The sequence below is a fragment of the Babylonia areolata genome, chromosome 33, assembly GCF_041734735.1.
Source record: "Babylonia areolata isolate BAREFJ2019XMU chromosome 33, ASM4173473v1, whole genome shotgun sequence".
Taxonomy (NCBI): Eukaryota; Metazoa; Mollusca; class Gastropoda; order Neogastropoda; family Buccinidae; genus Babylonia; species Babylonia areolata.
The window spans coordinates 2,174,745-2,191,073 of NC_134908.1; the positions used below are offsets into that span (position 1 = coordinate 2,174,745).

General features: G+C 37.6%; 1 protein-coding gene across 1 annotated transcript in view; it reads left to right on the forward strand.

Moving 5' to 3' along the window:
• LOC143276833 (uncharacterized) overlaps positions 1–7,964 on the forward strand; it is an 8,482-nt gene extending 518 nt beyond the window's left edge. The window contains exons 1-6 of the mRNA XM_076581488.1: positions 1–650; positions 2,415–2,572; positions 3,039–3,090; positions 3,914–4,075; positions 5,748–6,155; positions 7,702–7,964. The exon at positions 1–650 is cut by the window's left edge and continues 518 nt beyond it. Of these exons, the coding sequence (XP_076437603.1) occupies positions 1–650; positions 2,415–2,572; positions 3,039–3,090; positions 3,914–4,075; positions 5,748–6,155; positions 7,702–7,964 (1,693 nt within the window). The remainder of the gene's footprint in view (positions 651–2,414; positions 2,573–3,038; positions 3,091–3,913; positions 4,076–5,747; positions 6,156–7,701) is intronic.
• Positions 7,965–16,329: the final 8,365 nt, after the last annotated feature.

Below are 16,329 nucleotides of genomic sequence, written 5' to 3' on the forward strand. Positions count from 1 at the left end.
TGAGGTAGTTGACAACAGTGGCGAAGAAACGGCAGATAATACCCAAGTAGATGATGACGATCGTGAAAACGGTGCTTCAGTGCCATCCAACTTTGAGTCGGAACCAGACGCAGATGATGCTACACCGTCGACTCCGGTTCGGCCTGCATTTGTGAGTGTGTTGAGCCGAGGAGCGAGTTTCCCTTTCCCGTTTGAGCCCCCAGTGGGTGGATTCTCTATGTTGTTTGCCAGTCGTCGTTTGAAAACATTTTCAGACACCGGTTGTCCAGAGTGTGTTGAATGGGCAGAAGAAGGGTTTGTGTTCAGATCAGACACTCGTGACGTTCAGTGTGTGTTTTGTTCATTGATCCTGCCTTTTAACATACCATGTGAACCACAACAGGCACATGCAGAGAAAAGTATCTATTGTCCCCGTGTGCAGCTGTTTGATGTTGGCAATGTTTCAACAGCAGATGAACAACGCATCAGACTTAAAAATCTCCAGAGGCAGCTGAAAAGGAAATCATCACTGGATCGACACTATGCTATTCATCATCCGCAATATGAGGAGGAAAGTGCGCGACTTGGAACTTATGACAACTGGACTCTTGGTTCTTGGGACGATCAGCTTCAGCCATCAGTGATGAGCCAGGCTGGATTTTATTTCACTGGTAAGTGGTATGATGCATGATTGTTTCTCATTCATTTCTGATCTGAGTGCTTTGATTGTTGTTAATAGTAACAGTACTAAGAGTTGTTGTCTGTCTCATGAATGTGTGTATGTTATTTTCTTTATTATTAGCTATATTATATGATTCACTTTGATATATATACTAACTACAAACTTACAGACACTGCTCAGTACCACATAAACATGATACATGATACATTAACACACACACATAAACACACAAATACACACACACACACACACACACACACACACACACACACACACACACACACACACACACATGAACATATGCACACACTGACTGAATGACATCTTTTGATCAAACTTAGACTATCATAGTGTCAAGCTCATTTTGGCAATGATTGAAATTAACACAATATTATGTCATAATGGTTGTAAAGTGACCCAAAAATAAGATTAAAAAAAAATTAAAAGAATGAATTTTGAGGATGTGATGCAATAGTAAAGGATACATGGTTCTTAAACAAGATTTGTACAAAAATAGTTAAATACTAAATGGTGTGAAAACGTTTGGGAAAATGTTAGGTGAATCAGAAAGTTGAAATCCTTTATTAAATACAAAACAGAACCCTTTCAGTAATAATAGTAATGTTGAAAAAAATCACTCACAATGTAGTCACAGTCTATACAGTTAAACTTCAAGACAAACTTTGTTTTTTTTGTGGTTTTTTTTTTAAAGTTCTAAGTGTTTTATTCCAGTTTATTTTTGTTTTGTTTTTTGGTGGTGGGGGTGGAGTGGTAGATGGTTGGGGAGGGGTTCATTTTGGTTTGTTTGTTTATAAAAACAAAACATTTCATAAGAGAAACAACAACACATTCATTTGACAAAATTAGATTCATATTTAATAATTTATTCATGTGATTGACAATTGCTGTGGGTTTTTTTAATGTTCAAGATGTGCTTTAAACATCATATATCTGGGGTTTTGTGTTACATCATGTTGATACAAGAACAAGTGTACAGTATCATTCATGAGTGTCTTTCACTCATTCCCTCACTTTTAATCGAGTGGCTCACAGTGTGTATGTATATATATATGTATTCAGTGTTCAGCTTCAAGTGTGTGACTGCATGCCAAGTGAGGAAGAGTTGGGGGCAGAATATGAAGGCAGTTGGAGAGGAGTGTATGTGTGAGACGGGGGTGGGGGGGTGGGGGTGTTCAGTAATAACTGTAGTCTTTTTAATATGCCTAGCCTAGAGTTTAGAAGATTAAGAGGTGATCTCATTGAAGTATACAAGATCATGCACAATATTTATGATCCTTGCACCACCTCTTCCTTGTTTACTATGGCTAACTACGATTAAAACTCGAGGGCACAACTTCAAAATAAACAAAACTACGTAACTAACCAGTTCCGCAAGTTTTTTTACTAACCGTATCATAAATCTGTGGAATAACCTTTCCTATGACACCATCAATGCACCATCGGTAAACGCCTTCAAAAATCACATTGACAAAAAGCTTAAGGACCATGTATTTTCCACAGAGTTAAATCTTTATTGAGCTGTAGATAAATGTAGTATACACTATGCCAGATTTAAACAAGGGTCTGTTTACAACAAGTGATTCAAAAGCACATAAATGGCAACTGATTATGAGGGCAAAAGGCTTTTAGCCTATAGCCAAACATTTCTGTGATTCTGAATACTGCCACTGGTGTCAGTGTTTGATGCCAGATGACATGTACACATCTTTATGCATCTCTCCCTTTCTTTCAGGGCTGTCGGACAAAGTGGTGTGCTACAGCTGTGGGGTTGGGCTGTACCGATGGCGGCAGGGATCCGACCCCTGGGAACAACACGCCCGTCACATGCCCGCCTGTCCCCATCTGGTGACCAAGGGACAGCACTTCCTGCAGCAGGCAGCACAGGCACAGGTACTCTCCCTTGATCTGAAAAAAGCAAAGCAAGCACCAACCTTCCTTCAACCACTCCCAAAACAAATAAGCACTCAAAAAACAAAGTAACCAAAAACTGCACAAATAGGTCATAAAACCCAAAGAATAAGAAAAAGTAGGTAAATGTGCTTGGATACTTGGAGTTGGAGGGACAGTTGTCATTGTACATGCTAAATTTCCATTTTTATTCATTTGTTGTATTAAATTTAAAAGAAACAACAACAACAAATCAATCCCAACCCCCCCAAACCCCCACCCCGAAAAAAAGCAACAACAAAAAAACAACTGATTTAAAAAGAAGAAATTTCTGTCTGCCTGTCAGTCTTTCTCTCTGTATATCTATCTAGACAAATCAGATCTGGACACTCTGAAATACATTGAAACTTAAATTTATACTTGTGTGAGTGTCAATTTTCATTTCAACTGATGGCGTCATGTTTTCCAGGTGCTGACTGAAGTTGACATTCCCACTGACACTGGGAACTCTGGTTCTTCTGGTGAGTGTCTGGTCACGTTTCATCATCACAGTTTATTTTTTAATGCAGAAGAACTGTAGTCTATTTTCTGAACTAGATTTTCAAAATTAGATTTGGAAAAGTATTTGTCACATGCACACATAAAGTATAAACCCACACACACGTGTTGTGTACACACACAAACACACAAACATACACACACTATCATCTGTTTACAGTGTCTGTGTTTAACCTGTTGTGGTGACACCTTAAATTTCACAAATTTTCCTAAAATATATCTTATCAGACAGACCCCAAAACCCACATTTTGTTATATATATATGGGTTATTTTTCCTTGTTTCTTTTTTCTTTGTTGTTGTTTTATACTGGTTATTTTTGTTTGTTTGTATGTGTTTTTTGTGGGTTTTTTTATGTTTGATTTTGTTTGTTTTCTTGAGATTTTGTTGGTGTATTGATGAATATAATAGTGGTTATTTTTGCTAGTTTTTTGTGCATTTTATCTACTGTCAGCCTGATGTATTGATAAAATTTCCATGTTTTGTTAATTAGAAAACAAACAAACAAACAAATGAATAAATAAATTAATAAATAAACGGTAGATTTAAATGAAATAGATACATGAATATAAATAAATGAAAGAGTGCATAAATAAGTAGATAAGTAAGTAGATTAAAAAAAAAAAAGATCTAAATCGAGATAAGTCCAGAAAAAAACAGAAAAAAAGAAATGAATGAATAAATGAATAAATAAATAGACAAATGAGTAAACAAACAAATAGATAAAAATACAAATGAATAGAAATAGATAAATGTATAGTATGTATGTCGTGTGCCACCTCCCCAGACATGGCCCCAGGTCAGGTGACGACAGCGACAACAACGACGTCGTCCCCCCCGGGCTCCCTGACGCTGGACACGGCAGCAGTGACGGCTGCCCTGCACACTAACAGTCAGTACACCGCACAGCAAGTCCGTCATGCTGTGCTCACTTTTTTCTCTCACACCAGTGAGTCCATGTGTGCGCTGAGTCCATGTGGGAGATGTGTGGGTGGGGTGGGGCTAGGGGGGTGGCGGGGGGGATATGAGGGAGTGGGGGATTTTTTTTTTTTTTGCTTGAGAAATTTGTGTGGATTTTTTCCCCCCTCCCTATGTAAGAATGAATGTTTTTAAGTCTTTTTTCTTTCTTTTTTTGGGGGTTGTACATATGTTTATGCATCTAATGGTTTCGTTCGTATGTTCCTTCTTAATTTCTTTCTTCAACTTATTCAATTCTTAACATACTTTTTCGTGAGTAGGTATTCATAAAAGGAAATTTCTTCGTTATTTTTTTTTCTCTCTTCATTTTTTGTTTTTCCTCATGTTCCTCAACCTTCTGTCTTTCTCCACTCTGCCTGTCATCTGTATAACTGTCTACCTGTCTGTCTCTCTTTTTCCCTCCCCCCTCTCATTCTTTTATATAATCATTCCTTCTCTTCAGTCTCTTTTTTGTTTTTCCTCATTTTCCTCAACCCTCTGTCTTTCTCCACTCTGTCTGTCATCTGTATAACTGTCTACCTGTCTGCCTCTCTTTTCCCCTCCCTCCTCTCATTCTTTTATATAATTATTCCTTCTCTTCAGTCTCTTTTTTGTTTTTCCTCATGTTCCTCAACCCTCTGTCTTTCTCCACTCTGTCTGTCATCTGTATAACTGTCTACCTGTCTGTCTCTCTTTTCCCCTCCCTCCTCTCATTCTTTTATATAATTATTCCTTCTCTTCAGTCTCTTTTTTGTTTTTCCTCATGTTCCTCAACCTTCTGTCGTTCTCCCCTCTGTCTGTCATCTGTATAACTGTCTACCTGTCTGTCTCTCTTTTTTCCCCTCCCCCTTCTCATTCTTTTATATACATAATTATTCTTTCTCTTCAGTCTCTTTTTTTGTTTTTCCTCATGTTCCTCAACCTTCTGTCTTTCTCCACTCTGTCTGTCATCTGTATAACCGTCTACCTGTCTGTCTCTCTTTTCCCCTCCCCCCTCTCACTCTTTTATATAATTATTCCTTCTCTTCAGTCTCTTTTTTTTCTACTGTGAATTCATCTATGATTCCGATGAATAATTGACAGAGAATTGTATTTTAAAACTTGCTCATAACACGTTATATTTATGGATAAGATTTTTAATACGGTGGCAGTGACAGTTTGATCAGATAGATGTTTCTGTTTAAAAATACAAGCGCAAGTTCACAATGAAAACAAATTAACAGATTTTTAGATCCCCCTATAACAGTTGAGATGCCCTGTAGCATGAAAGTTCATCTGAATTCAGTGTGTACATGCACGCACACTTACAGACACATATTTATATAGAGAAGCACACATGCACATGCACACACACACACACATACTCACACACACACACGCATGCATGCACTGAGACACACACACACACTCACACACGGAGTACAACATACTCATACACTCAAAATCAAAATGTTTGTGGCATGAATTGATGAAAACATTATTGTCCTTTAATTTTCTTATCATTTCATTAATAAAAAAAGATGATGACTGTCACTGCTTTGTGTCACAAAAAAACTTTATTTGGATGAGAAAGCATTTATAGCTCTGGCCAACATAATGCATAAATGAACGAAAAGTGAAATGACAGAAATATGAACATTTTTTCGACCATGTGTGTGCTGTAGGTCGTTTCCCCACCAAGGACATCCTGCTGGGAACGCTGAAGGCCGCCGACGAAAACTTCACCACTGTGTGTGAACAGAGAGAAACCATCCACCAGAAAGACACTGCACTGCAGCAAAAAGACACTGTCATCCAGCAAAAAGACACTGCACTGCAGCAAAAAGACACTGCAATGCAGCAAAAAGACACTGCACTGCAGCAAAAAGACACTGTCATCCAGCAAAAAGACACAGAGCTTCAGCAGCATGTGGGAATCGTGGAGCAGCAGAACCAGATCATCCAGCAGCACCAGGAGGAGCTGGAGAGAAGGAGGAGGGAGATGAGGTACCAGGAGCTGCAGATCAGCAGCCTGAAGATCCAGATGGAGGCCCTGCTGGCAGAGAGGAGACAGGCCGGGGCACTGGCAGCACGTGAGTACACTTGTTGGGGAGGGGGGGGGGGGGGGGGAGGTGTGCATGGGTGGGAGTGTATAATATATAAGGCAGCACGTAAGTTTGTCTGGGGGAGGGTAAGGTTGTGTGGGTGAACATTGAAATCTTCATGAATGGGAGTGTCTGTATTACTTGGATTTCCATACTGGCATTTTTGGCGATTTTGTAGAATATTTTTTTAGTTCTTTCCCTTCTTTATATTTTGTTTCAGTATTAAGATATGCGTTTCTATTAAATTACCCCTGAACCCTGGGCTAGGAGGGAAAAGTTGTGTCCGTAGGTGGGGGTATCTCTTGTTTTATACTGATTTCTGTGCTGGTGTGTTAATTTTTGATGATGATGATTTTTTTTTTTTTTTTTCAGTTTATTTTAGTTTGTTTTGGTATTGAGACACACACTTCAGTTTAGTGGCTCCTCAACACCATCCACAAACTTCAGTTTTTCAAGTCAGTCAGGCCCACCATTTGTGGGTTAATGTTCAGATTTCACTGTGTTACTATCAGAGAGATAACTACAGGCAGGCCAAAGTGTGATAGACAGAAAACTGAGAAGAGGCAGTCCCTGGCCTAACATGGATCTCCATAGAAGCATTGTTTTCATTCTCATCTGTATTTGTCATCATCAGTACAGAAAAATTTTTTTTAAAAGATGTCCCATATTCCATGCCTGTTCTTTTTGCCTTCACAATAGCATTATATATTTATAGGAAAATCGAGTAGAATTGTTAATAAACATAACTTGCCCATGGGAATGTGAAACAGTTTTATTAGCTTAGCCGTATGAAGAGCACAGGAACAGGAGTCATGATGGCTGCCGTCAAAAGAGGGCGCTAGCCAGCGGGACAAAGGGGAGGTTACCTACTTCTGGGAGGTTATCTGCCGAAGTTTCGTTTTCTCCGCATAGGCGGATAGTAGTTTGCACAGGACAGGAATGTCAGACCCCTGCTGGAGTCTGCACTAGTTGGGTCACGGTAAGTATGTTATTTAAACGTAATTTTCGATAGAAAATTTCCTTTTACTCAGTTGCACTGGGGGAAGGTGGCAGAATGGTTAAAACGCTCATCTGCCAATACAGAGAGTCCTTGAGGGTCTGGGTTTGAATCCATCTCTAGTCCTTTCTCCCAGGTTTGACTGGAAAATCAAACTGAGCGCCTAGTCATTCGGATGAGACGATAAACTGAGGTCCTTGGTGCCGCATGCACTTGATGCACTGGAAAAGAACCCTTGGCAACAAGAGTATTGTCCTCAGGCAAAATTCTTTAGCAGAAATCCACTTGGATTGGTAAACAAATATGCATGCACTCAAGGCCTGACCAAGCGCGTTGGGTTATGCTGCTGGTCAGGCATCTGCCTAGCAGATGTGGTGTAGCGTATATGGATTTGTCTGAACGCAGTGATGCCTCCTTGAGAAATGGAAACTGAAACTGAAACACAGATGCTCTGATATCTGTTTGAAATTTAGTGTGCGTGTGTGCGAGGTTGCTGAATGATGAGTTGCTGACCGTCACCATTCTGCACCCTTTCAGCTCTGCAAGCTCCACCAGCACCGCCCGCACAAGCCCCCGCCGCCATGGCAGCGGCGCCAGGGAACGACGGAGGAGGCGGCGACACGGGCCCCATGATGTGCGACATCCGCTGCAAGGTGTGCCTGTCGGCGGAGAGCAACACCATCTTCCGGCCCTGCCACCACGTCACCTGCTGCAGTCGCTGCGCTCACCAGCTGTACAGAAACGGGTGTCCCGTCTGTCGCGCCCCCATCACTGACGTCCTCCCCGCCTACATCTCTTAGGCTGGGGGTGAGGGAGAGAGGGAGGGGAGGGGGTTGGGTGGTTAGAGGGAAGGAAGGGGTGGGGGGTGAGGGAGGAAAGCAGTAGAGGTGGTCAGGGTGAGGCTGGTCTGTTAATAGTGACGATTTATTGAAGTATTTTGTGACGCATTGACTGGTCGGAAGAATTTGTTTGGGGCTAAATGTTTTAAAAGGCAGCTTTGATGGTGTTTTGTAAAGGGTTTTGTGTGAAAGTGTGCGTGCATGTGTATGAATGTGCCAGTTATGCACGCACCCTGCAACAAGGACAGACTTTCGGAAAAAAGCATGGATGTGAGTTTGTCCTCTCGCAGGTTCTGTTTGTGTGTGTGTGTGTGTGTGTGTGTGTGTGTGTGTGTGAGCTAGTTGGTATTCATGTAGTGTGATTTTAGACGGATGCTTGTGTTTGTGTGAGTTTGTGCCTGTGTGTGTGTGTTTGTGCCTCTGTGTGTGTGTGTGTGTGAGAGAGAGAGAGAGAGAGAGAGTGATCGACAAGGACAAACTTTCGGAAAAGTGTGGATGTGAGTTTGTCCTCTACCAGATTCTCTGTGTGTGTGTGTGTGTGTGTGTGTGTGTACCAGCTAGCTGGTATTCATGCAGTGTGATTTTAGATGGATATGTATGTGTATGTGAGTTTGTGCCTCTGTGTGTGTATGTGTGTGTGAGAGAGAAGGAGAGAGAACGTTAGATGATGTGCCTTTGAGTGCATGAATTGTGACTGTGATATATGACTGTATAAAGGAGAGAGTGTATGACTGAATTAATCTTAGTTTGAGACCTGTAAATAAATTGTGTGTGTGTTGTAAATTGCTTTGATAGAGGATTTCTTTTTATATTTCTGATAACTGGGTTTGTTTTTTATCTGAATTTACTGGTGCTGTACAGTGTACATAGTATATACTATGTATATGTTATATGCATACAGACATGTGCTTTTTTGCTTGTTGGCAGCATCCTTTGCTGATGTTTTTGCGTCAGTGAGCAGCTAAGTTTTACACAGATGATGTGACTAGTGACATTTGTATTCGGCGAAAATTTGAAAGCATGGGGAAAGAAATGTGAGCAGAGAATACGACACAATGAGGAATTATGAGAAATGTGAATTACAAGAAAATCATTGTTTAGGTTCTTAGCGTAACATTTGTAAGCAAAAGCAGATTAAATTATGATATATTTAGATGTGTTATCAGTGGGGGTTTTTTTTGTTGTTGTAATTTTGGGAGGGGGGAGGGGTATATTTACTGATTCATATGTGTGTTTGCTTCATTTAAAGAAATCTTTTCTTTTCTTTTTTTTGTACTTGTTTGTGCTGCTGATTGATTTATTAATTATTTTATCGTGTGTGATTAGGTGGATTGTAAGGACCCATGATGATAGTAATTATTTGTTTTTTCTTTTTATCTGATATTCTATATTTTGTTTTTTTTCCATAACCTGTTTTCCATTCATGTTTCCATTCTTTTTTTTCTGTTTTTTTTCCCCTGCTTTTCTTGCATTGCTCTGTGCCGTTTTTTATGTTTCTTGTTTTTTCTTTGGATATTTTGAGATATGAAGATGTGATAAAAAGAGAAAAAAACTTATGCATTTTGATTGTGTAGCTGTGGAAGGGTTTAACTGATATTTCTTGTACAGCGTGTTTGATGCTATGAGATTTGTTGGCTCCCGTTTCATCCAACTGTTAATTGTCTTATTTACCAACATACACACCACATGGTGACGACGCTAAGTACATGCATGCACACTCACACATACTGACACAAATATATTTACACATGCACACACGCCTAGAGTCGTTCACGGTGACGAGAGGTCAAGAATGAACTAACTCACTTATCCATCACGTTGACTCAAAGCCAAAAGTGTTTAGAACAAAGTTTCAGCTAATGAACAAAAAGTTAACCAAATATTGTAGTTTATATAGTCGTTTTCTGATGTTGGTTTCAGTCGGTAGAGGTCTTTGTTGGTTACATTGATGTGGATTCACATATGTACAGTCTGTGCTTGGAGCACAAAAGACATTGTTATCAGCAATTGTTAATGTTGTTTGATATTTTAACAGTTGATGAGTGTACACCAGTTTACACCAGTGTTGCACACTTTGAATCTAGGTGTTCTGTAGAATCTTGTCTTTATCGCTTTGAGGTTTGTTTGTTCCAGTTGATGATTTACTTTTCCAGTGCTTTACACTTGTTTTGAGAAATGTACTGATTACCACGAAGCAGCATTTTGTCGTCTGTATGTTCAGCACAACATTGAAGGGAGCATATTCTCTGTGTCAGCTGTAAACTGTTTTTAAATAATGGGAATAGTATGTTTTTGTTGTTGTTGTTGGTTTTTTTCTTTAGCCATACAAGTTTATACACATGCGAAAAGGTTGAATGGAGACACTGTGTCCAGACTGGATCGGCATTGGACTTCAGATCCAGTGATCAGAGTTAGAGGCCCTGTTTGAGGATGGTGTTGTGTCCCCTGGGAAATTCCCTTTACTCACTGCACCTGGTTCCCGTCAGGTAAGGTAAAAGTGGTGGAAGGTGAGAATTGGTCGTTCCTTGCCTTCCTGTGCTGAGCCATTGACACAGTGAAAATCAATTGTGTGTGTGTGTATGTGTGTGTGTGTGTGTGTGATTTTTTTTTTTTTTTTTTTTTTTTTAGATACGTTAGTTTTTATTTTGACATAGATTATTTGCTGAGATCTTGACACAGTGAATATCAATTGTGTGTGTGTATAATTTTAAATTTTTTTTATTATTTAAAATTTTTTTTTTTTTATAGGTATGTTAGCTTTTATATTAACAGCTGGTAGTTGATACTGGGGTTTGTTGTTGTTTTATTGTTTGACTTAGCTTGCAAAATTGTTGGATGTTATAAGACTTTAGTCAGTATGTTACATGTTATTGAGGCAGCAAGAAAAAGGTCTAGCAAATGTTTTACAAGTTTGGAAGTTAGATATATATATATATACACAGAGGGTAAAATAAAATTAAAAAAACTCATTGAGTATGCAAATTAACAGATTAAATGGCAAAATTGTGCAGATGATAGAAGGTATAGTTGCTGGAAACAAACAGATCTGAAACATGAACATGTTTTATAGAAACTTTACTTGATCAAAGGAGATATGAAGACACTTGTTTGGAGATGAGTACATTTTACAGGAGACAGAGTTTGATTAAGGGAGAAAAAAAGATTAACATGTGAAGGGGAAAAGAACAATATTAAAATGAAGGATATACACGTGACTCACAGAGCTGTGTAACTGGAAGTTGGCACAAAATTGAGTCACGTTTGAATTGATAACTATCCTGTGTTATGTACATTGCACAGCTGTTGTCTTCATTCATGTATGTTATTCTTGGCGATGTAATATAAACTTCTGTGTAAGAAAGATGCTATGTAATATCAATTTTCAGAACAATTGTTTTATCACAAACATGTTGTTTTTTTTTCTCTCGTTTTTGTTTTCTTGTACAAAATTAATTTTCATGGCAATAATTGTAAATAGATTGTTTTGCATGTAAATGATTATTGTATAGATGATAATGATGTCTTCTGCCTATAATGTTATTTTGTTTTGCATGTAAATGATTATTGTATAGATGATAATGATGTCTTCTGCCTATAATGTTATTTTGTTTGTGTGTAATTTTTTCCCCCTTGAAAATATTGCTGATTTCTGTGATTTATTTATAAATGTAATTCTCTTCTGTTTCTCATAGCTCATGTTGTTTAGGTTCTCATCTGTTCATAAAATGTGTCAGGGGATGGAGTATAGAGGTAAAGGTCTGTTGTTGTTAAGTCTTATGCTCTTACTTTGCCATCAAATTTGTTTGTATATTTATTTATTATTATTATTATTTTATTATTATTATTATTACTACTACCTTTTTATATTATAATTATTATTTATTTATTTATTTATGTAAGCTTATCTATTATTTATTCACCTTTTTTTTTCTTTTTTTTTTCTCAAGGCCTGACTAAGCGCGTTGGGTTACGCTGCTGGTCAGGCATCTGCTTGGCAGATGTGGTGTAGCGTATATGGATTTGTCCGAACGCAGTGACGCCTCCTTGAGCTACTGAAACTGAAACTTAATTGTATATTTTGTCTTCAGTAGATATGTAGACGACAGTTATGTCCTCGCAGAAAATTAGAAGTTACGGGGATTTTGTTGTTGATGTTTCTTTTTTTTTTTTTCTCCCCAGAGAACAAGAGAGTAAGAACTTTGAATCATTTTGTTTCTCACATCATGCATCATAACATTCTCAAGAATGTGTGTTCTTGGATAAAAAAAACAACAAAAAAACACAACACAGAACAATATTTCTGGTAAAGTACATTGATTTTTATAAACTTCTACATGATGTAGCTGTGTACATTTCTTGAACTTGCCTTGATGATCAGCAAAGAATGCATGTGTCAGATTATTTAGAACAAGAAGATAAATTGTGAAAAAGCATACTGACAGTCTCTCATATTCATGCGTATGTTTGAAAGCTGATCTCATTTCAGTTTGTATTGGTAGGTGATATTTTTCTGTATTTCAGTGCTAAATAAATAATTAATTTGACTGATTACCACCCTCCCAATACACACACCCAAAAAAAGAAACCGAAAAATTAATAGTTTGCGCACAAATTTTATTTTTACAATGAGAAATAGATAGAATTAAACATAAACATTTGAAATGAGAAGATTTTTGGTTGGCTGTTTGTTTGTCTGGGGAAATGTAAGGATTTTTAGAATATTATTTGAACTTTTTGTTTATTGTTTTTAACATGTTCATTTTTACTGAGGTTTTTTAGATATATGTATTTTATGACACCCATCTCTTTTAAATTCACAAATAATGTTATGATGGATGTGTAGTATGTTTTCTTTTAAGTAGCAATAGCAGTTTTGGTGGGGTAGAGTGGAATGTTGATGAATGAACTGTTTGTACAGAGAGGGGAGTTTATAGTTATATGGACTTGTTGAAAACTGCACTGTTTTATGTTGTATTGATTAGATTTTTTATTTCTCTATTTTTCTTTTCATAAATATTGAAGAGAGGAGTGTTTGACTTTGAAAATGGCACTTTTGTGCTTATGGTAATAATAAGATGTCTGTCTGTTCAGTCTGTCTGTCTGTTCGCCTGTCTGTCAGTCTGTTTACTTGCCTTCCAGCTGGTCTGTCTGTCTGCTTGTCTATCAGTCTGTTGGTCAGTATGTGTTAGATATTTTTTACTGTGAAAAAAGAATAAGATTCTTTAAAGCTGATCTTGTTTGATATCCATGGTTTGTGTCAGCGACTGAAATACAGTAGCTTTGTTCAAACAAAATATGCTCATGATTTACATGTGTGGCAATTATTGACATGCTAAATAAAGAAGAAAAAAAAGGTTGCCAAAAGAAAAAAAGTTCTGCAATAACAAAACAAACTGAAGTCCTTATTCAAAATATGGATAAAAGGAAATATCACACCTATAGGACGTGTTGCGGTGTTAAAATCTCTTATCTTATCCAAACTTATTCACCTGTGGATCTTGCTCCCAAATCCTCCTGATGATTTTATTAATAGTTGACAGAGGATGTGTTTTCAGTTCATATGGAATGGAAAAAGAGACAAAGTGAATAGAAAAACAGCAACAAAAAGTGTTAAAGAAGGTGGTTTAAACATACCAGACATAAGAAAATATAGTCAAGCATTAAAACTCACTTGGATAAGAAGATTTAAAATTACAAAGCATAAATGGAAAAACATTTCAGTTGAAATGTTCCCATTTTTCACTGAATTAGAAAGATATGGACCCATGAAATGCATTGCGTAAATGTAATAATAATTCATTTTGGAAACACACTTTCATGGCTTACAGAGAATTTTGTTGTCAGGTTACACCTAAATCAGATATTGACCTTCTGTCAGAACCAGTCTTCTATAACGAAAAATTTAAGATTGGAAATAGTACTATAAATTATAGAGACTGGGTTGATAAAGGTGTATACTGTGTTTCGCACTTCCTGAATGACAATGGACACTTTTTTTACACAAAACGAATTTTGTGGAAAATATGAACTGAATATACATTTTCTGGCGTACAATGGTTGCTTAAGAGCAATCAAAAAATACATGGAACAGGTAGGTCTTAATGTTCCAACAACCCACAGTATTCCTGATACACCAGGGGCATTAAAAATAATATACTCGACACCTAAAGGATCACAGCGATACTATGATGTTCTAGCATTTGATGATACAACCCCGAAATCCTGTCACAAGTGGTCTGAGAAACTGGGACAAATATTAGTTGGGTAAAAGCTTATAACAAACTTCATAAAATTAAAGACATAAAACTAAGGTAGCTACAATTTCGTATTTTACATAGAATCATTGGAACGAATGTTGTTTTTAAAGGAAATGGGAATTGTAAACAGTATTGATTGTGATTTTTGTTTAGAAGTTAAAGATAGTGTTGAACATATATTCTGGCGATGCCATTACTTGAAACGCTTTTGGATAAGTCCAGAAGAACTATTAAAAATAAACTGTACAGTGTGTGAAAATTTGAAGTTCAATGAATGTATAATACTGTTTGGTTTCCATGCTGATATGAAGACAGACTCAGTGCTGGATTTATTAATCCTCCTGGGGAAGATGTATATATATATATAAATGTAAGTTAGATAAATGCCTTCCAAATATTCACGCTTTTGAACATTACATTGTTTCAAGATACAAAATTGAAGAATATAACGCTAAGATCGCATGTGAAACACACAACTTCAAAATAAAATGGTTGCCATACTTACCTTTAATTAGAAACAACATATAAAAACAATATTTCAAACCATGTATGGAAATGAAACAGAACTAAGTTATATGTTGAAAAAATGGTGCAAGTTGATATGTAGGGATATGGATATCTATTAATTTTTTTGAAGACTTATTTAAAATGACTTATTCAAACATTCTCAGTTGTTTGTGCTTAGAATGTTATATGTGTATATCAGTTATATGTGTGTGTTTTTTGGGGTTTTTTTTTATGTTGTTGTTTGTTTTTGTTTTATTTTCCTATTGTTACTATGTTTTTGTCAGATTTGTCTTTTCTCTTTTCCCAGTATATGTATTTATTCATTTATGCCTTCATGTCAATTGTCCATGTGCTATAAAAATGGGAAAACAAACAAACAAACAAGGTTGCCTTAACCTTAAATAAGGAAAACAATGTTCATTAAGAACAAAACCAAAAAAAAAAGGTTCCTTAACCTTAAATAAGGGAAAATAAAGAACAAAAACCTCTTATTGTGTTGTTGTTTTTTACACTAGTACTTAATAGTTTATAGTGCTGACTCTTTCTTAATTTGCAGTTTTAAAATTCTTCAGTCTCATACTTTCAATGTGTGTGTAACATCTTTCACCTGTCTCTCAGTTTTTCCCCTACCCAACCTTCACCCTAAATTAAAAGCCTCCTTCGTTGTGTATACTCTGTATGAATACTGCACTGTCAGAAGTTGCTTTGTGCCTCACGTTCGTATCACAAATATCAATGTTCCCTGTGTTACGTTTTGTTTAATTTCAGCTTCTATTTCTTTCTATGTCTGTCTCTGTTTTCCTGCCTCTTTCTCTCCTGTTTCTTCTTCTTCTTCTTCTCCTGCGTTCGTGGGCTGCAACTCCCACGTTCACTCGTATATACACGAGCGGGCTTTTATGTGTATGACCGTTTTTAACCCACCATGTAGGCAGCCATACTCCGCTTTCGGGGGGTGTGCATGCTGGGTATGTTCTTGTTTCCATAACCCACCGAACGCTGACATGGATTACAGGATCTTTAACGTGCGTATTTGATCTTCTGCACACGAAGGGGGTTCAGGCACTAGCAGGTCTGCACATATGTTGACCTTGGAGATCGTAAAAATCTCCACCCTTTACCCACCAGGCGCTGTCACCGTGATTCGAACCTGGGACCCTCAGATTGAGGGTCCAACGCTTTAACCATTTGGCTATTGCGCCCGTCTCTCCTATTTCATCTGTATCTGTTTGTTGGGCTGTGAGTTTTCTTCAACCATACTTTTTGATCTCTCCGTCTTTCCTTCTCATCTCTCACTGACAAGCAATGTTGTTCTTCAGTTATGTGCAGCTGTCTTGTTGTCTTTTAGAATGGCTTCCATGTTTCAGTTTCTTTGTGTGCGCATTTTCTGATTTGCTAAACTTGTGTATGTATATGATTCATAAAATAAATGTGAACTCAATCTGTGTGTGCGTTTGTGTGTGTGTGGGGGTGGGGGGGGGGGGTTGGGGTGGGGGGGGGGTGTACATGTGTGTGTGTGTTTGCTCATGTTTGTGTGTGTGGGTGGGTGGGTGTACATGTGTGTG